At 30.4% G+C, this 24,853-nt stretch overlaps 1 protein-coding gene across 1 annotated transcript; it reads left to right on the top strand.

Annotated features, from left to right (window-relative positions):
• Window positions 1-1,401: 1,401 nt before the first annotated feature.
• LOC139426143 (uncharacterized) lies at window positions 1,402-2,109 on the top strand. The gene is made up of 2 exons (XM_071183910.1): window positions 1,402-1,720; window positions 1,823-2,109. The coding sequence occupies exons 1-2, from the start codon at window positions 1,402-1,404 to the stop codon at window positions 2,107-2,109; spliced, it is 606 nt and encodes a 201-aa protein (XP_071040011.1).
• Window positions 2,110-24,853: the final 22,744 nt, after the last annotated feature.

Below are 24,853 nucleotides of genomic sequence, written 5' to 3'. Positions count from 1 at the left end.
TATACATTCATATATATATATATATTCCTCTTCACTCCGAATTGAAGCATGGGACTTCTATTACACTGTTAAAATTTTCATTCTAAAATTATGATAAAATAACTGGCAGTAGTCTGTCCATCCGATTAACCATAAAGTTTACGGTAAAGAAGATTTTTCGCCTGTACGGTTTTGAAACCGTTTATAACTAGTACGGTTATAAAATCGTGAATACAAGACTATATGGAACTCAACCACTTACAGCTACCATAGTTTCAAAACCGCAAAAAAAGAAATTTAACTGGGCATCAGAGCTAGGGTTCTCGTTAGATAATGGGCAGTGGAGAGTGCAGGACACTGCTGGAAATTCTTCATGTGTGTTAAAGGGAATGGAGGCGTCAACGTTGGGGCTCGAACCCCCATTCTGTCGGTCATGAGATTGACAGATTAGCTATATACGCAGTTGCAAGGTACTAAGTTGCTACATTAGGTGGGCTTAGTTGGTGCAGTAAAATTCTTGTTATTCAACCGTTTTGGGTAAAAATAGCTAATAAACGATTTTTCTCACTGTTAATAGTTTCATTACCATCTTATTTATGGTTATTTGACTGTTTTGTTTAAATATGGTAGAATAACAATTAAATAGATTGTCATTTAGCCATTTTTTCCGAGAAATTTCTAACAGTGTATAGCTTTCCATTTAGTCTATTTGTGGCCAGATATTTTGCCTCTCTCAATGTCTTTCCTATTGTTTTCAATTCATTTGCTATCATCCTGCGCCAAGTATTTTTACGTCCTTATCTTTTTCTATTGCCCTGAGGATTCCAATAAAAACTTGTTTAACTTTAAATTTTTCTGGTTTAAGGAGAACATGACCAATCTACATTTGTATTTCTATTTACGTTTTTTTAATTTCCATATCAATCGGTTTCTGTTTTGCTTTTATAAGAATTTCTGCATTACAAATTTTATGGAAACACTTGATGTGCAATATTCTTCGAAAACAATTGCTAATATGCACTGATGTTGTATAATCTGGTAAATTCAACTAGATTAGACCAAACCCAGCGTGCCACCTGTACTGGAATGAAAGAGACCCATTACAACAAATGTATCCCATAAATTTCTTTACCCAAAAAATCTACTATTCATACACTTAGATGCTGTTTTCTTGTAAACATTAATGTTCTCCAGTGAACTAGGGACCCAAACCTGCTGCCTCTTATGTCTTACTCCAACATTTTAGTCTCAAAGTCACGCTTAGGGCCGGACCGTCTCGGTTATTTTTATAGCAGGTAGCAGGATTGGAACCCGCCTTAATCCCGGATGTACCTTAGTGACTTCTTCGAACTTGTGCTATCTATTCTTCGATTAGATAAGAACTTATAGTCCATTCTTTGAAATAAGCACACGAACTTGAATATGAGTAGACTCTTCTCTCATTTTGTTTCTGTGGGCAAGAACAGAACGGCCTTTGATGGAGAGGTGGAGGCCATCCGCATTGCGTTGGTGCAACTCCTGGACCTTCTACGCGAATTTGAAACGGTTGTTATACTCTCGGACTCGCAGGCAGCCATACAGGTCATTGGTTCTGCTGGGGCCCCTACATCTTTTGAGGTCCTTCAGTGCCGGGAGTTAATTCGTCGTATTAGTCAAGAAAACAAACGTATCAAGTTACAATGGATTCCTGGACCCTGTGGCATTTATGGGAATGATCAAGCAGATCTTCTCGCACGAAAAGGTACTTTTCTGCAGCCAACAAATGGCTCCGGGCTGTCTTTTCACTCGAAAAAGCTGTTCTGGAAACAGGCTTTTAAGTCGAGATTCGAAACATAAATACAAGATAGGATTAAATCCAAGACCTGGAGTAGTGAGGATATTGCTAATATACCCGATTGCCCAAGACGTGAGGCAGTTGCATTGCTCCGGCTGGTTACCGGACATAACTGCCTGAGTGATATTGGTATTTTTGATATCTCCATACAATTGGTATCCCCTCTTTGTTCATTATGCTATCTGGGAGAACTTCTGAATAGAGCTCATCTGCATCGATTTGAGGCACTTCGTGGCTCTGCCAACTACGAGTCCGCCCTGTATTGGAGAGCTAGAGAACGCCTGAGGCTTCAATGACTTCGGTCAATATTTGTAATTGCTTGCTCATTGTTTTGCATTGGCTTGTTTTTATAAATGTAATTTGCCTTGCCATTAGAAATAAAAAAAAACTTGAATGTGAGTGTAGCAATAAATCGATTTAAAAAATAGGTCACTCCTTTTTGCTATGGCAGTCTCTTAGTCATTCCTAAGAGCCTTCCTGGCCTAGCGGTCTTGCAGGCTATTTATATCTTCCTTGCTTCCAAACTATTTATATCTTGAAGGAAGTGAGATCGAACCCCGTATAACATTAGATCTACCTCTACCATGTCCTTATCGAAATTAGGTTATCAGCTCTTTAATTTGACATGGGCTGTTAAACCGCATTTTATAATAAGCTCACGTGCTTGAATGTGTTTATTTTATTTATTGATACTTATAGATATGCAAGCTTATGCATTAATTACAAAGTTTACAACATGTATGTATAACAAAAAATAAATAACTTGGTCACTCTTTTTTGCAGTGAAAGAAACTCCATAGCTTTAAATCTAATACACAACTTTCTTTCCACTCAAAAGTTTTGTATTTATGTTCCACTCTCAAACTCTTCCTAATTTTTGAATTAGTCCTAAAATTGATTCAGTATTTCAGTTTAGGCTTCATTTAATCAAATTGTATCTAGAAAATGTAGCCCGAAAAACCAAAACGATTTTTTATTTTAAACTTTATGTATGTCTTTTTTTAATCAGTTAGGAATATAAATTATTTTCCCTTCGTTTATATATCGAACAATCCCCAATTTCCTTTCCAAAATGTATCACTCAGTAACTATTTTTGTTTAAACTGAAGGTGCTCGTCAAGCGTTAATTAAGCAGAATAACACAGCATTCTTGAGGTTCATTTATCATCGACTGTTCTAGAATAAATGATTGAACTACTTTAAGTTGCTAATTTATTTCGTATAGTAGACGATAATAAAAAAATTATTTTATTCCAAGTCGTTAAAAAGCTTTTAACTCAAAGACAAGAAATCAAATAATGATAAATCTTACACTGTTTGATCTTTATGTTTAAATATTTATTTGCTTTAGTGCAAGTTATTAAATAATAGTTTGCAATAAATTAATTGAGATGTTTTTTCTTTTAATTTATTGAAGTATTTACTTCGAAAGGCAAATTTTTCCATTGAGAAAATTTTTATGTGGGTTTCAAAGAGAATAATACAAGGCAGAATGATAAAATGAAAAAAAATTATTTTAAGTTCGAGTAAATTTTATCGGAAGCGAAATTATATCTTTATCTTGTAAAGAAGTATAAAAACCTCCCATATTTGCCACCGCATACTTAATTTAGATAATTAGTGAAAATAATAATAATAAAGATTAAGTTTTTCAAGTGGACCTATAAGGAGAAATAATTTTATTTGTGTCACATCTAAACTAGCAAAAAGTAGAAACGTAACGTTTTTCGTTTTTAAGAGATTTGTGGGAAATGTTAGGTCTAAAAGTTTGTAGCGAAACTGATGAGCGTCTCCTTCTTTTGTCCAGCTTTGTGATGCTCTTCGTGTCGTTTTAGTCCTCTCAAAACGTGATTTTTAATTTTTTATTATGTTTTACAATTTTTTTCCTTTTTGCTTCGTGCTGTAAGTTTCTTATGTCAAAAAATGGTCACATTTTCGATTGACGATATTTGTAATGAAATTTTACTTTTAACGAAAGTTATTTGCTTGTATAGCATTACAAGAAAGAAATGAATGAAACTGTGACAAATGAATGCACTTGCAGTGCCCTCTAAAAAATTCGGGATCAAATTACGGTAAAAAGTACTGGCACTCAGGCTACTGTACTTTTTACCGGAACATTTTACGGAACAAAAAATCTGATATACATTATATTTCCACAGTAATATTTACCGTAAAATCATTGCTTCACTGAAATTAAATAAATATCACTATAAAAATTACGGTATAATATTTTAGAGTAAAAATGGATTTTACGCGGTAAAATATATTTTACGGGTAATGTACCCAAAGTACCGGTACTTAATTACGTAATTTGATCCAGAATTTTTACAGTGTATAAATATCTATAAAATAGAAAAATTAATCAAAATTTCAGTAAACTATAAACTTTATTTGCAGAAATCAAAAAACGACTGAAGCTGATTTTATGATCAGACCCACAGCTTCGGTTTAGATTTGACTATTGCTTGGCAAATGATCGGAATTTTGATTAGTGATGAATTCTTCCCGTAAGCATTAAAAAACGATTGGAACTTGTATTTTAAATCATAGAGCTTCAATTTAAATGTAAACACTCCAACTAGTTTGTAAGAACTTACCCCCATAAGCAAAAAAAATGAGTTTACAAAATGTGCTTAATTTAGGATCATTCATGAAGTTTAATATTAGCATGGAATAGTAAAAGTGATATCAAACTTTTCGTTTAATGATACGAAGTATTTTTGAAACAGTATTGAATTTTTGTGCCCCTTTTATTTTCCTTATTCTAATGCCGTTCTTCTTACTTACTTGTTAAAACTTCTTACTTATTCAAGGAATGTTTATTTTCTTAAAACTAGTTACTACTTTTTGTTGCACCATTTTAATAAGTAACTTAACGAAAAGAAACACTTTTCATTTTTTTAAATAAGAGAAACATAAAATAAACAACAAAGGTCTAACTGAAGGAGAATGTAATATTTTTATAGAAGAATAAAAATAAAAAAAGAAACATCAAAGGTTAGGTTTTAACGAAAATTAAATTATGCTTTCGAAGAAAAAAGCTTTCGTAAATAAAATATGAACTTAAGAAGCATAAAAACTAGCAAATAAAGCGTTGTAGAATAAAGAAAGTTTGTTAACAAGTACTATTATGATTGAAATAAATTTAAATGATAAATATATTCACATAAAAATTACCATTACTTCAGGACTGCCTATAGTTTTTTCAAGCTTTTAGCAAATTTGACTATAAGAATAAAAAACATGTTTTTAAACAAAATCTTACAAAATGGCAAACTGCATAATTTCTATAGATTTAAAAACAGAAGGAAAATAAACTATCACAAAAAAGGTGCTCCCAAATTCAAATGAAACCATTCATATGTGTAACATAACTATTAAAAGTGTCTGCAACAAATAAAAATATTAATAAAATTTAGCTAAAAAATAATAATGGTAATCTAACATACCTTCAAAAGTACAAATTTTATATTTGTACCCATAATAAATAATAAAGAAAATTAATAAAATACTCCTAATCTAATGTAAATGCCAAGATATAATCTGAAAAGTTTGGCCCAATTTAAACTAATGGTATCTGTTTATTTCGTTACATAATCTTCCACTTGCTACTATTAAAGCTGGCAGAATATGATAAAATTTACCGCATTTTTGGCTCTATGGGAACACCTAAAATCTTGATAATTTTTACCGGAGTGCTTTGGTAATGATAATAAAATATGGTTTTATAATGTTTGATAAAATTTTGTAAATGCGGCTCAATTTGGTAAATTTACCTTGATACCTTAAGGCAGTGTTCCCCATCCCACGGTCCGCGGAGCGGAACCGGTCCAGGGATCAAATGGTACCGGGCCACCCATTTCATTGAAACTGAATTAGGTTTATACTCCAAATTCTATAAAATAATATAAATAAAAATATCTGTGTTTCATTAAAATTTTATTTATTTAAAAAAAAGGGGGGATCCTCGAAGGTAGCGACATAAATTGTTAAATGTTTGAAATGTATGATTTCTCCGATTACCCCTAGATGGAACAGTCTCATTGCAAAGAAACAAGCTCAGGGTTCTCATGATGTAACGTTCTAGTTTGTTGAAATGTTAAATCGCTTTATATTCATTTTTTGGGGTAACCGTATTTCATTTTGAGGGCGTGTTTAAATACAATTAAATTGAAATTGATAAATCAAAATAATCTAAAATATAAACAATCAACAACCCCCCCCCAGCGGCCCGTGGTNGCGGACTGCGGTAAAATTATCAAACGTTGACAGGTCCGCCGTGATAAAAAGGTTGGGAAACACTGCCTTAGGGCATAGCATAAAAACCAATTTTTTTTCATTAAAATTTACCTTTTGGCTTTGTATTTTTAATTAATGTGAGGAAATAAGAACTGTAATTTTAAAAACTAGAATTTCTGGTAAACCGTAGCCATATATGAACAAAAATTTGCCGAATAAAATGCTTTTTATAACAGAATTATGTCCATTTTTACCCGTATTGTCATTACCTTACAGTGCGGCAATTTTACTAATAATTAATTTTACTAATAAATTCTCTGTGTGCAGAAAAAGCGTATTTTCTCAACAAAAAAAAATCCGAGGGATTTGGTTTTCTAGATCTCTAAAAAGATGGCGGAAGTAACCACGATTTAGAAAATATGGTTTTAAAAGAATGGGTACAATAAGAGTCAAATGTTAAAGCCTCGTAGAATAAGGGAGTAACGTGGGGAAATTATATAATTTCCCTACCACTCGAAAGGTACCTCATTGCTCCATCTTAAAATATAAAGATTCAAAAATTCGAAGAGTTTCAAACATTCGAACTCCTTAAATTATCATTTGATATGCGTCAAATTTACAAATAAAACGAGTCTAATTAAATACTTTAACGAATTCTTAATAAATGAAGTGAACTTGCTAAGTATTATTGGTAGCATAAAAGTTTAGCTTCTCTAATTAGAAAAATTACTATGTGTGGAAAAATCTCTGCTTCTTTCCTAATTAACTACACATTGGGAATTAGCGCGTTTTTTTTTTTCAAAGAAGTTTTATCTATTTAGAATTTTTTTAAAAAAAATTCTTTTAGTATTGCAAAATTTTATGTCTTAAATTCTTATTTGCTTAAATAAAATTCTAAACTTATATTTTAAATCTCAAGAACTTTATAAAAAAAAACCACTGACTATTAGTTCAATATTTCGTTTCCCGTGTTAAAATTTTGATAACTCATCGAGCTGGTGAATAAAATGCTTTGAAAATGAAATTTTCATATTTTTAAGAATGTAAATGTGAATTTGATAAGGAAACTCTTCTACTTCTTCAAACAAAATAATTCTATGTTTCAAACGTGTAATAAATTTCAATAATTTTGATAGGATAAATACGAGTAATCTTCGACACAAGATATCTGAAAGTAAAAAATTACGCGAGCGGTTGTAACTATAATCTGTTGAAAGTTAAGAAAAACCATTATCCCTCTGGAGAGAACCTGTTTGCATCTGCATAAATGGATGCAAGCTCCTAGTGCGGACGAATATCAACATCACTAAAAGCCTGGTTTCTTAGGACTAGCGCCTTATCTGGGCGTCAGCGGAAAGTTGACGTAGAGCTGACGCCAAAAAATACTTTTTTGTTAGCTCAGCGTGAGCAGTCGGTCCAACGCAGACATTATCTCTCATTGCGCATGCGTTAATAACGTAAACAAATATTTATTTTGAATTTGTATTGATTTTGTTNGGAAACTCTTCTATTTCTTCAAACAAAATAAGTCTATGTTTGAAACGTGTAATAAAATTAAATAACTTTGATAGGATAAATACGAGTAATCTTTGACACAAGATATCTAAAATTTAAAAATTACGCGAGCGGTATAACTGTAATCTGTTGAAAGTTAAGAAAAACCATTTCTCTCTGGAGAGAACCTGTTTGCATCTACATAAATGGATACCAAGCTCCTAGTGCGAACGAATATCAACATCACTAACTCTTAAAACAACGTAACATGGTAACGTAAAATACTACTAATTCAATTTCTATCCGACGAGTTTAACTATTAAAAACTTTTATATTGTTTTAAAGCATAATTATATAATTTGATAGCTAAATAAAACGGAACTATATGCATTCGCGGATAATTACTTAAATCCTATACTGCAATGGTCTTTTTTTTAACTTTCAACGGAGAATAAGTGAAGTATTACACTGGAGACAGTTTGCAGACAATTTTTAATTCAGACAAAATCCTTATCAGAAAGTCAAATTTATACAAAGTAAACTTATATGTAATTTTTAAGGCATTATTAAATTCTAAAAGATCACAAAGATATTCAATACATTTTCTAACTACTGCGATTATGAAATTTCATAAATGCTTAAACTGCAAATTATAAACGCTACATCCACGCAAAATGTATGATTAAGTCTAATCTAACAATTAAAAACCAAGGTCATAGCTGCAGACTTTTACAGTTTCTGCTGTAAAAATTTTAGTCGTAGTAACAAAAGGTGAGCTTGAAATTTTAATTCTTGCTTTTATTGGTGAAAAAAAGTTGAAATAAGTTGTCAAAATTTTATCACCAACGAAATTAGAAAAGTCAGCAATACAGTAGTCAGTAATATTAAAAAATTAGTAATATTATAAAAGTCAATAATATGAATATACATTTTACGTAAATTCAGGAAATTCAAATGATGGTCAAAAATTTATTAGCTAAAAACAATATTATTGATACTCACCTTTAACTCTTGTCAGCAAAGAGAGTAAGAGAATAACGCGGATGAGCTAGTTTCGAAATATCGATATCTAAAACTAAGCCTTATCGTCATTGCATCATTTGCGTTCTATTTTAATTGGATAGTATCAGTTGATATATTTAGCTTGACATTTCAAAGGGAGTTAAAGTAGTAATATTATCCTTGAAATGTTACGTTTTGAAATTAAACATTTTAAAGAAAATCTTGTCAAAAGATAACTTGCGATTGAAATATTTTTAAGCAACAATGTGTTTATTATTTATTTAATAGTTGTTTTATTTATTTAATAGTTTTATTTAATGTGTGTTTCTTATTTATTAGCTTATATAAAAGACTCCCCCTCAAAATATTTTGAAAGTAAGCATAATTGAGAAGGTATAAGGAGTGGATAGTTAGTATCCTTTTAATAATTCTTTTTAATCTTTTAAGTTTTTACCATTATTTCTGGAATTAAATTGGAATAAAAAGGAAAAAGAAATTATTTGGGACCATATCTTATTTGGGACCGTTCAACCACACAAGTCGGGTCAAAAATATTGTGAACTGAAAAAGATAGGTAAATTTAGACAAAATAAATATTTAGATTTGATTACGTAAAATAAACTTTAACCAAATTGAACTTTGAAATTACGTAAATAAAACTTTTTTGATCATGTCTTTAAGATAACATTTTCAACCACACATTACGGGTCAAAACTCTAACGAAAAAAATAGGTTAATTTAGACAAAATAAATATTTAGATTAGATTACGTAAATTAAACTTTAAACAAATTAAACTTTAAAATTACGTAGATTAAACTTTTTTAAGATTCTAGTCAATATCTGTACTTTTCTATCAGGTGAAAAAAATAACTTCGAAACTTAACATGAGGCTTACAGAATTAATTTATTGTGCTAAAATTCATCACCTTTTCTTTCTCTTTTAGCTAAAATTCAAAAAGTTGGTGGGAAAAGTCACTGAAACAACTGGGATAACTTTCCCCACCACATGGAAAATGGTGTATATGAAAGTATGCAAAAATTCTATCTATTTAATGGCATAAATTTCCAAAACATAACTGAAAGCTTAATTTATTACTATTTTAAATGATATTTACACTTGGCATTTGCTTAAATGATAATCAATATAAAATTTTGGTAGATAAATGATGAAACAAATATTATTCTGCAATCCAAATTTGCCACACCTTTTCCTTGGAGAATGGTTTTCAGAAATTACGTCATTAATTACTGTGTTTACAAGAAAAATGTCCGACCTCCTCTTACCTTAAGTTCTCACAAAGGAAAGTAACGTGTCACAGTCGTCAAAATTGTTTATTATTTTTAAGGGAAAAGCTTTAAATTCTTTTTCTAGGAAATTTCACAATAACAATGTTTCTTGCTTTCAGGTTAAAGACGGACAAATGAACCTCGATTTCCCTTTGAATGAAGTAGCAACATTACCCAAAGATACAATGGCATGAAAATTAAGGTACAAGAAATCTCTAATCATTTTTCCAGTGGTTAAAAATCAACCTTCCAGTACCTTCCAAAATAGTGTCCATATGCAATACAAATAGAAATAATATGAAAAACATGGCAACTACCAATATAGGCTAAATTTATTAAAATTCATAATGAACTTAAGATGCACTTATTGATAATTCTTAACTTGCACAAACTTTGCAATTTAGTTTCACTGATAAAACTACTTTCACTGATACTCACTTTTGCCGATATTTAGAAGTAGTAGAATTCCAAGCGAAACAGAGGGGAAATCACACAGGTATTTTATCCTAAAAATCTTTTTAAATATATGAGGGGGGAAAAATTGTGCAATAATATGCTACTTTAAGGTGCAAAGTTTAATTTAATTGCATAAAATAATAAAAGAGCCTCATAATTTAATTGCCGGGCAATTGAAAGCGTCCGAAACAGAGGGGACAAAAAAAATCCCACATTTCTGACATGCACTGTTATTTCCGCTATATTCTGTGATTTGGAACATCCTAAACATTATTTGCAATTTTTTTTAATTGTCACATTTTAAGGTAGAATAAATTATTATAAGACTTTTTAAATTGCTTACACATTTTTATTAAGCTCAAAAAATGCAATGTAACAGAGGGGACATTTTGCAAGATTGACAAATAGTTACAGGGAAATATCATGCCATTTAATTAAACATTGCACCTTAAAGTAGCATATTATTGCACAATGTTTTGTTTTCACATATATTTAATGCATTTTTATGATAAAATACCTGCGTGATTTTCCCTCTGTTACTCTTGGAATTCTACTACTGGTTTCAGTTGGCATGGAATTCAACAGTAAATACCCTAGTGTTTTGCAGAGCACTTGATTGCCATTTGAATAGCTATTGCTTGCTATCCCAAATTTTGTTATAAGAAAATGGGCAAAATAAAAATAGTTGTCGGAAACATAATCAAAATCTGACCCCCTAACAATTAGATTAATGCATTTTAGTAATGAAATTCTTAAAGTCAATATCGCAAAAGAATCAGAATGTTTGTAAACTAAGCTATATTAACACCAATCAGTTTCTCACAACAACGTTAAGAATTACTGAGCAAAATAGACGACAACACTATGAAATAAAAATAATATCTAAACTGAACTAAGCTCAGTGGCGCGATAGCCCATAGAGGGCCAAGGCCTACTGTGTCCATCTTAGTTTTCTTGACCATGGGCTCTGGGGTGCAAGAGCAGATGTTCCGGTCAGGTGGTCAGCCGAACGTGGAACCCCCAGTGTTTAGTTCCCAAGCATGCTTGGTACTCATTTATCGACCCACTGAAGGGATGAAAGGCTGAGTCAACCTTGCCCGGCCCGAGGATCGAACCAGGGACCTGTGGCACGACAGCGCGAAGCACTACCGCTCAGCCAATGGGCGTAAAAACAATATCAAAAGTATTTATCAAAAGTGTCCTAATATCTCCAGTCAGAGTTTATATACTTAATTTATTACATTTTCCATCAGAGAGCAGTCTGGTAGAAAAGAATATATGAAAATAATGTTACCTTTTACATTAATTATTTCTTTAATATTTTGATAATTACTAACCTTCTTTTAATTTTAAATATTAACATAATGTTTACAGTTGTTTTTCACAAAAAATAGTCATTACTTTTCATTTGTTAAAAAAGAAAAGAGGAATTACGATTGGATACCCTGAAGTGACGTAGAGTGGGTATCTCAATCCTGATTGGTTGTTGAAACGTGGAATTTGTTCATGTTAGCAACTGTTATTCCCCTTCTATTTCGAGTAACCCAAGCCGCTAAAGTATCAATTCGCTTGACGCATTCTATATTATTAGACAATCAATTGTTTCACTTCAATTTCAATTGTTTCACTACATATTTCTTACTTAACACAAAGCCAGGCACGTAAATCATAAAATTGTGATATTTCGAAATGTATTTCTATGTAAATTCAGAATATATAAGTATAACGTCATTTGAGAATTAATAAGGCCGGAATGATTTCGTTCAAATTTCTCTCTAAGGCTCAGACACATTAATTACTTTGATATCGTTGAAGATATCAGACGAACAGAATTAACGTTACACAACAGTAATCATTCAGTGAAATATTTCAATTCCTCAAATACATGGTACTAAATTATACAATAGAGATATTCGTATCTATGTCATTATTTTATTCCATCTAATATTTTGTTTAACAGTGTAGCTATATTTTGAAACATATATATTTAGATGCGATAATTTAAAGGAACTATATATCACAGAACAAATTATCGAGTAAATTAATGCGAAGAACAAACCAATTTAATAATCTCAAAATAATTGCATGTACAGAGGGTAAAAAAAACGGACATGATCTAATGATCCGGATCCTTAAGTTCTTGAACACAGTCTTAATGATTCGATAGGGTGACTTCAAATATGCTAATTATTTAGTGTTGACGATATTTTCAGTTACGAAATCAGACACAAAAACGTACTTTCTCTGAATAATCAAACCTTTTTTTGTTGGATTCAGATTGCTAACCCCCAAAATGTAAAGGGTAGCCGCAATCTGGGAAATATGGTCCCCATAGTTTGGTCAAGAGAGCAGTTCCAAGTTTTAACCACTTGATGTTAATTTTGCTTTTTGCTTATTTCACTATATATCGAGAACTTTTTAAGCCAATTTAAAAAATTTTGCACACAATGTGATGCCTGCAAGTGACGTAGTGTGGGTATCTCAATTCTGATTGGTTGTTGAAACGTGGCATTTGTTTATGTTAGCAACCGTTCTTTCCATTCTATTTCGAGTAAGCCAAGCCCATCAAGTACAAGTTCTCTTGCGTTTCACATTCTATAGTCCTTCACAAAGGTTTCAATTCTTTCAATGTATATATTTCTTACTTAACACAAAGACAGGCACGAAGCCATGTCGAGCATAAAGAAATTATGCACCGAAGTAGCTAGTTACACAAAACAAAAATATATCACAGTTACAATAAAATACACAAACAAATAATAAATCGAGGGTAAGTAAAAGACGTAGACGAGAGAGAATTATATAATTAAAAAATAAGGTCAAAAGTCTGGTCTTGAATGATTCATATGTGCATAGAATTGAAATAACATTTCAATAATTTATAATATTTTACCATTGAATTTAAAATATTTTACCACGTGTGGGTATTCGTGATCTTCTTCTTCTTGAAATGCAAGTTCCCAATTATAAAATTCGTTAATCCAAAGATAATCCCATGCAGCAAAAAAAAATTTGAGTAAATTTTTATTTATTTTTTTTACTTAATAATTACTCAATAAAATTTTGAATTAAAAGGACTTTTTACATCATTTTAAAGTATCTATTGTTACATGACAAAGTACAAAATTTGAGTGAAATTGGTTCAATAGTTTTCTGGAAATAAAATTTTAAAAACGGTCGTATATTTAAAACTCGATTTATCTGAAACTATTCTACCGATTTCGCTTAAATTTCGTATTTTGCCATGTAAAATTAGATAGTTGAAAATGATGTAAAAAAATTGAATATATTCAATTCAAAACATTTTCGACTATTATTTTTTTAAAAATGATAAAAATAGTAAACATCTACTAAAATTATTTTTTGCGTGGAATTATGTTTGGATAAACGAATTTTATAATAGTTTGTAAAAAGTTTTTGATTTGCCTAAAAAGTTCTCGAAATATAGTAAAATACACAAAAAATAAAATTAACATTAGGTGGTCGAAACTTTGGATCGCGCTTCTGACCAAACTATGAGGACTACATTTCCCAGATTGCGGCCACTCCCTATATTTTGGGGGTTAAGAATCTGATTACGTCTGATTTGCGTCTGATTTCGTTACCTATAATGTCGTCTGCATCAATTAATTAGCATTTTTGAGGTCAATCCCCTTACCATTAAGATTGTGTCCTGGAAAGTGAAGATCAGATCATTAGATCAAAAATTCTTCAGAGTGATCAGTTTTTGTTTCTTAACACACTGTACATATGTATTAGCCTATATATACCAGGACATATGGGTATCGGTGGAAATGAGCTAGCTGACGAAGCAGCACGGGCTTGCAATTTTCTGGGGCCCTGAACCTGCGCTGGGAATTTCTCCCTCCTCATTTAGGGGAACCATATTCAAGCTCTACGGCAAGATCGCCCATGAGCAGTGGCGCGCTGCTGACGGTCAAAGACAAGCTAAGGAGCTGAATCGAGACTGTCCTAGTGTACGTCAAAAGGAGCTCTTAAAGCTTAACAGAAACAGTATAAGGAAGATCATTGGTCTTCTTACTGGTCACTGTATCCTCAGAAGACACCTAAACATTATGGGAATTGAATCAAATTCTCTTTGTCGGGGATGTCATCTAGAAGAAGAGACATCACGACACATACTCTGTGATTGTGAGGTCTATTCTGCTCAAAGATTTGAGCATTTAGGACAGCATATTGTCAATGCCTGGGAACTGCAAGATGTTCCTGTAAGGTGCTTGCTGAATTTTATTTCAGCCATAGGGCTTTCATGCTAATCATGATTTTAGGGTTTGGGTACAATAGACCTCTGGTCGATGTGCCCTGCTCATCAGAGCTGCCCAACCTCTAAGTCTATCTATCTATTAGCCTATATATGTATTAGATACATACTTTTTTGTTCCATTCACGTACACCTTACATGTAAATACGTAAAAAATGCATAATTATAGAATATAGTTTTCAATCGGTATAGTATAATGTAATCACTTATGCAGTATATAATCGTTCTTTAGTTTAAATCAAGATTACATGTCACCATGATAACATGTAATCCTACATTTTGATTTCTTGTAATCACGATTACTAGTAATTGATTACTGTATCTAATTATTGTATTCAGGATAATGAATAAAAATAAAGATATGAGTGCTTGTAATCATGATTGTGAGTGATTGATTGCTGTAAATGATTATTGTAATCTTGATTACAGTTGTAATCAAAATTATGATTGGTGTAATTATTATTTCGAGTAATTGATTGCTCTGATCGATTATATTTTTGCTCCACTCTACGTTATGTGGCATTTGGAAACAAAATACTTATTTAAAATATTTTTCAAAGATCTTGGCTATAAACATTTTACCATTGATAACAGAAATTTGACCTTTATTTCTAAACTATAAGAGTTTTCATTCTAAATGTATGGTAAAACAGCCGGTAGTAGTCTGTCCATCCAATCTACCGTTTACGGTTAAAAAAAATTTAAAAAAAAAAACATTTTTTTACTCCTATAGGTTTGAAGCCGTTTTCAACTAGCATGGTTTCAAAACCTAAAAAAAAGAAGTTTACATGAACATTGGAACTATGCCTTTCTTTAGGTAATAGGAATTAGAGTTAGGTTGTAGTGGAGATGTGTGTTATCAAATAAACAGTAAAACGTGGTTTAATTAGTTTATCTGATTATTTTACCTATCTCAAGAGATGGGAAATACTAGACTTTTTTGGGTTGTATACTTTTGGTATCCAATCTACGTTCAAAATCAAGCCAGATGAACATAGTTAATGTACCTCTAATGAAAATTTTATTTTGTTTCAGATTCAAAAATGAAAATTTAATTTATAGCTGTCGTGAACTACAAAACAAAGAAAACTAAAGGAAGAATTTTTTCTTAAACTATTGACAATTTTTTAAATATAAATTTAATTTGAATTAAAAAGAGACTCAAGATTAAAAATATAAAAAACAGGTCGCTTTTGTTGCCCAATCTAAATTTGGAAGCCAAAATGAAAAACTAAGTTAATGAACCTCGTGCTAACTTAAAACAAAATTACACTTTCCCGCAGACTGGAAAACATGTAATTTAGAAAAAAGCGTTATAAATTCCATAAAGTTTAAACCTTCTGTCTCCTGAAAGAAGAACTCAACATTTCCCCGATTTTTTTATATTTTTTGCCCTGTTAACTTAATAAATAATCTGAACAAAAGGAGGTTTTGAGAATTTAAAGCTCTACATTCGTCTTAAAACCTCAATTAGTAATAAAATACAATACAAACAGGCTTTCTGAATAATATTTAGATTTAAAACATCTCAAAATCATGTACTACTATCTTTAATTTTTGAAGTTTTCTTGCATTTACCTTTTTACAGTCCTTACTATCAAAATCTGTGGAACACCTAGTTAAAACGAAAAACATTAAAATCAAGATGCAAAACATCAAAACAAATTTGATTGCCTAATGAAACGTTGTAGTATTTCTACAACTTTTAACTCCTCTCCTTATCTTTTGGCAATCAAACAAATGACAATGTTTTTCGTCCCTCTTTCCTCAGCATGTTTCATTTCTATAACGAGTTTGTTAAAACGGGATATCTGGTCGGTAGGGAGCTGGGCCCATTTCCGAGAGTTCGTGGGTTCAAATCCCGCCGGCCCGTGTAGTAAAGTGACTGATGCACGTTAAATCTGTCGAGTCGCAAAAGTCCTCCATGTTCCAATAACAAATCAGTACCTCTGGGGGTGCAGGATTGGAGATCGATCGTTCTCTGATTCAGGTCAAAATTACGATCTGTGGATGAATGAATGGATGTATGAATGGATGTATGAATGGATCCGCCCTATAAGCGGGTGCGACGTATGGTGTGGCAGAAGACAAATTCTTGGCCATAGATGGCGCCACTGGAAGACAAGAACAATCTCAACCCCTCTGCCTAAACAGGCATACGTCAACAACAACAACAACGAATTTGTCTCCTTCTCTCTTTAATACTAATTTGTGACCACAAATATAAAAACTTTTTTTATTTCATTATTTGACAAGGTTTCAAAAATATGTATTTAGGATTGTTAATACTGAACATCTCGCTTAAAAAGAGATGATGTATCTCAATTACAACTTTCATAGATTTTTTTGTCATTATAGACAATTTTTTTACTGTAATCCGTACAAAAATATATTATACTTTCATCTAAATAACTTCGTATAGCTACTAGAAACGTATTGTATCATACAAGATGCTTCATAAAACATTTTTTTATGTTCTTATTTCCATTACCATCATAAAAATTGTCTGAGTGAAACTCGGACATCTTTTATATTCTTTCAATTAATTTAAAAGCCTTTGAGAGATATAAGTAAACAAACAACAAAAATTAAGCTCAAAATCAATTTTTCGGATCAATAATTCTCGTACATCTTTCACTCTTTCAAAGAAAATCTAAAATAGCTCACTTTTGATTGTTTGGAAAAGTTGTTGAACCAAACTAATTTCAGAAGAAAAAACCGCACGAAACTTAACGTTCTGAAATGGGTGTAAAGAGTAAGATTACAGTGTTTACTTCTTAAGCATAAATGATAAATTGTTTAAATATAATTTGGAATAGTAAATAATCAGCTGAAAACTTCCAGATCGATCATGTTTGTGTTATGAAAAGAAATGCTATTGTACCAACAAACGCTGTTCAGTAATTATTTAACACTAAAAGCACCGTTGGATTTGATCATTTTTCGCCATTTCCTTTATTCTATGTGAAGATACACCTATCCTTCGCAGCTCATATTTTTTTACTCTTCCTAAATTGTTTCTAAACATACTATATCACAATTTCATACGTTTGTGTGATTATTAAAGAAAATAATCACAAAAGTACTCAAAATAGCAAAAAGAGGTCATTTTGACCCTCTTAAGGAAAACGTTCATATTTGAAGTATGTTTTTGATTTTGCAAGACTGCATTTCTTGCAAAGATTTGTAAAACAGAAATTTAAGTCCAGTGTATTAAAAAATGTCACGCATTAGTTTTTGTTAAATCATATGGTATCTTAAATTTTAAAACTTAGATATGTCTATTTTTCTAAAATCACTGCTAAATTTTGTTACATATAATATTATTTAATTTAATTATTGTGAACTATATAAATTATTTAATTGTCCTTTATTTAGATCTCTGAAATGTTTCCCAAACACTGAAAAAACGTTTCAAATGATTTAAAGTAAAGCATTATTGGGCTGGCGTCTATTTATCAGAGATAAAACTAGTATATTAGAAGGTATGTAGTTTACAAGTGATTTATGTGAAAAACTATTTGCTATAATTAGCCTCGCCTAGCAAAATCAGGCTCATAATTTACTAATATTTCTACTTTGCAACATACTTTTCATTTTTATTCCATTTGATATTCTTGCAAAAAAAGAAATTTTTCGCTGCTGAAACTTATTTCAAAGAGGAGATTGTTACAAGCGATACAAGTATTGAACTGCAAAGGTCCCTAAAGCAGCTTGAAACTTTTCCGGACATTGTACGAAAAAAAAAATTTATCTGAGAAGTATATATATTTTATAAAAAATATACATTTTATGGATTTGAACTTCATGGAATGATTTCGATATTTTAGAGATATTACACAGTGACTTTTCACTATTTTAAGAATATTTTCATAAGAAAAGAATTGATGTTTACTGCAAATTAATATGAAATATTTTGATTTAGCTATTTTTGGAAACTAACTGCTTTTTATTCCTTAATTTTTAAAAGAAAAATAATTTATACTTGTTTTTCCTTTTAAATGAGCTCACTTTCAGCAAAAATATAATTTTAATTGCTTGTTTAATTCAAACTGTTTTATATTTGTTTTAATCTTCAGCGTTCCCCTTGTTTTGAAATTTAAAAAGAAATAAAAACATCTCTAGAAAGTTTAGGCATCACTGCATCAGTTTAAATTGAATACTAATTTCGTTTTTGATATAAATTAAAATTGTTGGGTGTAAATCTGAATATTAATTTCATTTTTTAGTTAATAAAATAGCCAGGTGTTAATTTGAGTACTAATTTCTTTTTTGAGCAAAATTCAAAGTGTTAGGTATGAATCTGAATATTAATTCAATTTTTGAGGTAAGGTAAACATGTTGGGGGCGAGTTTTTATTTGTGTAACCGGTTCAATTTTAAAAGTGTGGATTAGAATCATAATTGCTCTGTTGGCATCAAAAATAAATTTAATTATTCTTAGCTACCCTATAAAAAAATCTGTATCAAAATACGGTAAAAAGTGCCGGTACTTTTTATTGCAAAATCGATTTTTACCAGAGCATATTACAGAATAAAAAGAAAAGCCTGATGTACTCCAATTTTTAGAGTAATTGCAGTAAAATCACTGAATCACCCTAATAATAATGCTGCAAAAACTAGAGTATAAACTTTCTCGGTAAAAATGAATTTTACGGTAAAATTCATTTTATGGATGTAACCGTAATTTACGGATTTAACCTCTGCACCGTAATTTAATCCAGAATTTTTCGCAGTGTACTCAAAAAACAATAACTAGAAATAAGATTGGAATTTAACAAATTTACTTTAAGCTTTCTTAATAAACCTACTTTCTGTAGAGCTCAAAAAAATTTTTCACAAAAAAGAGACTCCCCTTAATTATCAGCATTTTAATTAGAGATATAAATCAAATGAAAGCACTACTTTATATTAATAAGCGGGTTTCTTTTCTCTCTAACGGCATAAATCATAAAAATCAATTAAGAGTCTGCTAATTTCGCTTTGATTAATTTATTTTTTAATGTAACCTTATCTAAGTATAAAATAGATATATAATATTTTGTGAGTGATTGCCTATAATTAAAGTCACTGAGAGTAGATAAAAAACGCAAGTTTAACAAACTTATTAAAAATAAATAATTTTATATGTAGAAATAACTACTTTTTTATATATTATCCGTATATATTTAATTTTTCAAATATCAGTATGCAAAATGAAAAGTAAAATTAACATAAAGAGATTAATTAACATTGCGAATGAATTAATGAATGGGTCCACCCTATAAACGACGGGATGTGACGTCTGTGTGTGGCTGAAGTCGTATTATTGGCCATAGGTGGCGCCACTGAAAAGCAAGAAACGGACTCTCTGCCTTAAATTCGCTTAGTTTCACCAAGCAGGCTTGCTGATATTGGCAAGTGGCATCAGAAACAACAACAAAACGAGAAACGATGCGTTTCTTCCTTTTAATATAGATGTGATGAAATTAAAATTATTTCTACTTTTAAGCCCACTTGAAAATCTTAATCTTTATTATTAATATTTTCACTAATTACCTAAATTAAGTATGCTATAGTTAATTTAGCAGATTTTTACACTTCTTTACAGGATAAGAATACTTCTCGTTTCCCATGAAATTTACTCCAACTTAAAATATATTTTTTTTATTTTATCATTCTGCTTTGTATTATTTTCTTTGAAACACACATTAAAATTCTCTCAATAGAAAAATTTGTCTCGGCACTTTGAAAGCAAATACTTGAATAAATTTTTACAAAACATCTCAATTAATTTAACAATAATATTTAATAACTCATACTAAAGCAAATAAATATTTAAATATAAAGATTAAACATTGCAAGTTTTATCATTATTTGATATCTAGGCTTTGTATTTAAAGCTTTTCAGCAATTTAGAATTTTAAAAAAAAAAAAAAATTCCTATCGTCTGCGACAGGAAATAAATTAGCAACTTAAAGTATTCCATCATTCATTCTAGAACAGTCGATGATAAATGACCCTCGAGAATGCTGTGTTATTCTGCTTAATTAACGCTTGACGATCACCTTCAGTTTAAAAAAAATAGTTACTGGGTGATACATTTTGGAAAGGAAATCGGGGATTATTTGTTATATGAATGAAGGGAAAATAATTTATTTTCCTAACTGGTTAAAAAAAGACATATATAAAGTTTGAATAAAAAATCGTATTGATTTTTTTGGGTTACTTACTATACTTGGTTACTTGGGTTATTTACTAGATGCAATTTGGTTAAATGAAGCCTAAACTGAAATATTGAATCATTTTTAGGATTAATTAAAAAATTAGGAAGCGTTTGAGAGATTTTGAGAGAAAAAAAAAGTTATGTATTTGATTTAAGGCTATGGAGTTTCTTTCACTGCAAAAAAGAGTGAACAACTTATTTATTTTTTTTATTATACATACATGTTGTAAGCTTTGTAATTAATGCATAAGCTTGTATATCTATATGTATCAATAAATAAACTAAACACATTCAAGCATGTGAGCTTATAAAATACGGTTTAAAAGTCCATGTCAAATTGAAGAACAGATAACCCAATTTCGATAGGACATGGTGGAGATAGATCTAATGTTATACAGGTTAATGTTATAGGTAGATCTAAAGTTTAAAATAAAAAATGGTATAGGTTTTTTGGGTTATATTTTCTGGATGTAATTTGGTTAAATGAAGCCTTAACTGAAATACTGAAATACTTTTATAATTAATTCAAAAATTATGAACAGTTTGAGAGTGGAACACATACATGAATTTTAAGCGCAAAAAAAGTTATGATACGGATTTAAAGCTATGGAGTTCTTGCATTGCAAAAAAGAGTGGATAAGCATATATGTTCGAAGCATATATGTATGTCCTAATGTCAGCAGAAAATATCAGATTTGTTTCTGATGGGATTGAGGAGGGAGTAAGTTTATGCTTTTTAAATGGCCAAATGACACAATATTTTTTTTAAAAAAAAAGATATATTTTAAAACATTAATACAAAAAAAAACGACATTACAAATAATATAAAGTGGGAAATGTGGTGGTTAAGGATGATTCATAGTAAACATATTCGGCATTTAGAACAATGTCACGAATTTATTCGAATCCTATTTTATAGAAAATACAGAGAAAATGAGAATTTCTGTTTCGCGATACAATAATTTCTAGGTAATCAGGAACATGGGGAGAACTAATTTGAAACTGGGTCGTATAAGACGCTATTTATTCGTATTAAATATTCTGTAACGTTAAATAAAAGCTGTTTGAAAGATTAAAAGGGATTTCTTTCATTATAGAAGGCATAGCATAATTTACAAAAGGTAATTTTATACCTATATTTAACTTTGGATATTAAAACTTTAATACAGAAAACACAAATTGTACCTTTAAGGAAAGTAAAATAATAATACTGCTTTATACTGAATATTATACATAAATTTGAATTAATATTAAATATGCATTAATAAAAAGTACTCATAAGAAAACTCAAAGAAGTGTGACAAAATATTTAAATTAAACCAGATCATTTGTATATAAACCAAAATTAAACATCTAAGTATTTAGTATAAATTATGCCAAATTTGCTTTGAAAATTAACCATTTTATAACTGATACTAAACTGATACTAAACCACTAAACCACTTCCAAAGTTTAAACCACTTAATGCTAAATTTATTTTTTCGCAATTTGCTATACCTCGAGAACGTTTTAAAAGAGTTGAAAAAATTTTGCATTCAATTAAAATTATCTTACCTTTAAAATTCGATCATTCAAGAACTTTTCGATTGATTCCGCTCAAATTTTATATTCAATCATATAACATTGCAATCTTTAAAATGATGTAAAAATTCGTGTACCTTACACTTCAGGAATTGTTTGACTATTATTAAATTGAATAAAAAGAAACTAAGCATTTACTAAAAGCTAGTTTTCATTTGGAATTATCTATGGACAAACAAATTTCATATTTGAGTGAAACAGTTTTCAATTCACTTAAAAAATTCTCAAGACATAGCGAAAGACGTAAGAAGTAAAATTAGCATTAAGGGGTACAAACTTAGGATCGCTCTCCTGACGAAACTATTGGGCCCATATTTCCTAAATTGCGGCTACCCCCTATATTTTAAAAATCAAAAATCTAAATCCGACAAAAACAAATTATGTTTATTCAGAGAAAGTACATTTTTGCGTCTGATTTCACAACTTAAAATATATATATATATATATAATATACCTANTTTAGTTGGTATATATATATATATATATATATATATATATATAGTGTCACTTGAGACTATTGATACTTAACGGGCTTTGCTTACTCGAAAAAGAATGGGAAGAACAGTTGCTAACGTAAACAAATGCCGAGTTTCAGCAACCACTTTATATTTAAAAACTGTTTGAAAAACTTTATATTTATTAGTATGATGATGAAAACGATGTTAATAAATAATGCTTTTTTGTAAAGCACACGAAGTATTATTTACAATTAGATCATACCTCAGTTAATAAGATTCCTATTTTCCAACAAAAAAAAACTGGATTATTCCTCACTTTTGACTGAATTTTATGAAGTTCCTTGTTAAACAGCAAAACAGTTTAAATTCCATAAAATTTGAAAATTCATATATTGAAATAATTAAAATTAATAATAAAATTTAAATAATTAATATTTATATCCAAAAAAAGTCAGAAATCTACAATGTAATATTGAACCACAAGTATATTTATTCCATTCTTCGTACGTATAACGATTTAAATAAATAAAAAAATACTCTATTAAGATGATGGTATAAAAGCGTTCAAAATTCATATAAATAAATGCGAAAAATAAAATACAACATTCCATTGAGTGTAATAGTAAAATGAAAGGGAAATTTAAATAGTTTTTCTTAATGAGATTATTAATAATGATATTAGATTTTAATAAACATTTCAAATATTTAACATAATCCATACATATATATTTCTTTTATCAAATACTATGAATCGAGGTTTATTTCATACTCGCCATTGGCAAGAAATATTAAACTATTTTGTGACCAATCACACAACAAACACTAAGTTGGAAAAGCGACCATTCTGTAATTGAAGGAACCTGATACATTAAATCATGTGTTTGTGATATTATCATATTTAGTCAATCCATTACACATTCTAAGTAAATCATATGCTTATGTATATAGGGACGTTATTGTTTATACTATGAGCGAGAATTAATTCTGAGCCTAAATGATGATTTTAAATAAAATTTAAAATATAGTTATTTCATAGCAGATTTATCATTGTTTAAAAAAATCTTGGTACCTCAAAACACACGTTTTTGTAATGTTTTTATGAAAAGACAAATTTTATAGTTTTAATCAATTTTGTTTTGTTAACATACACCGAAGAGCCATTACATTATTACCACACTCCATCTATAACAATGGGCTCACCCAGGTTTTCAAGGTTTCTCGCCCAGGAACAATGTTTTCATGGGGCACATTAGGACCCATAATCCTCATAGTACAATCCCTGACGTCTGTAAGTTACTTGAACATAGTTGTAGACCAGGGTTCACCCATTCATGGCATTAGTTTTTCCTGCGGTGGATGGTGTTTAGCAACAGGATAATGCACCATGTCATAAGGGTCGAATCGTCATGGATTGATTCGAGGAACATTCCAGTGACTTTCAAGTCATGTCTTGGCCCCCAAATTCACCTGACTTTAATCCAATAGAGCATTTGTGGTCCTACTTGGAAAATCAAATTCGTGCTACCACGCTACCCCCTCGCAATGTGAGGGAATTTCAGGACCAGTTGGTGAGCGCTTGGTACCAGATACCTCAGACTACCTATCAGCACCTTGTGGAATCAATGCCACGGCGGGTGCTAGCAGTTTTGAGGGCTAAAGGTGGTCCTACATGTTATTAGCGGGGTGGTCATAATGTAATGGCTCTTCGGTGTATAATGTGATAAATGACAAAATAGTTGTTATCTTATAGTTGTTGAGCACCTTTAAAATTGTCATTTTACTTTAAGGAACTACTCTTCTTCTTCCTCTTAGAATTTGTCTACAGATGTCTCTGTAAGAAGAAAGCAGTATAAAACAATGCTGCATGCCCTAGACCTTCTTCCCTCCTTTGATTAATTTTAATTTGACCGCGTGTGTTTGCTTTGCGATTTGATTTCTTCATTAGCTTTTTCCGTATTCATGCAAAGACATTTTGCTTTTAAGATTTTTATTAAATGGGGGCTTCATTATTTTTAATTTCTTAATTTTAGTTT

The sequence above is a fragment of the Parasteatoda tepidariorum genome, chromosome 8 (genome assembly GCF_043381705.1).
Source record: "Parasteatoda tepidariorum isolate YZ-2023 chromosome 8, CAS_Ptep_4.0, whole genome shotgun sequence".
Lineage (NCBI taxonomy): Eukaryota > Metazoa > Arthropoda > Arachnida > Araneae > Theridiidae > Parasteatoda > Parasteatoda tepidariorum.
The sequence above is the reverse complement of the archived record's forward strand: the minus strand, read 5'-3'. Positions and strand labels throughout refer to the sequence as shown.

Excerpts from the sequence above, each read along its gene's own strand:
- LOC139426143 (XM_071183910.1), top strand. The coding sequence starts at position 1,402 with ATGAGTAGACTCTTCTCTCATTTTGTTTCTGTGGGCAAGAACAGAACG. Across the intron at positions 1,721-1,822 it reads AGATCTTCTCGCACGAAAAG|ATAGGATTAAATCCAAGACC; the intron begins GTACTTTTCTGC and ends CATAAATACAAG.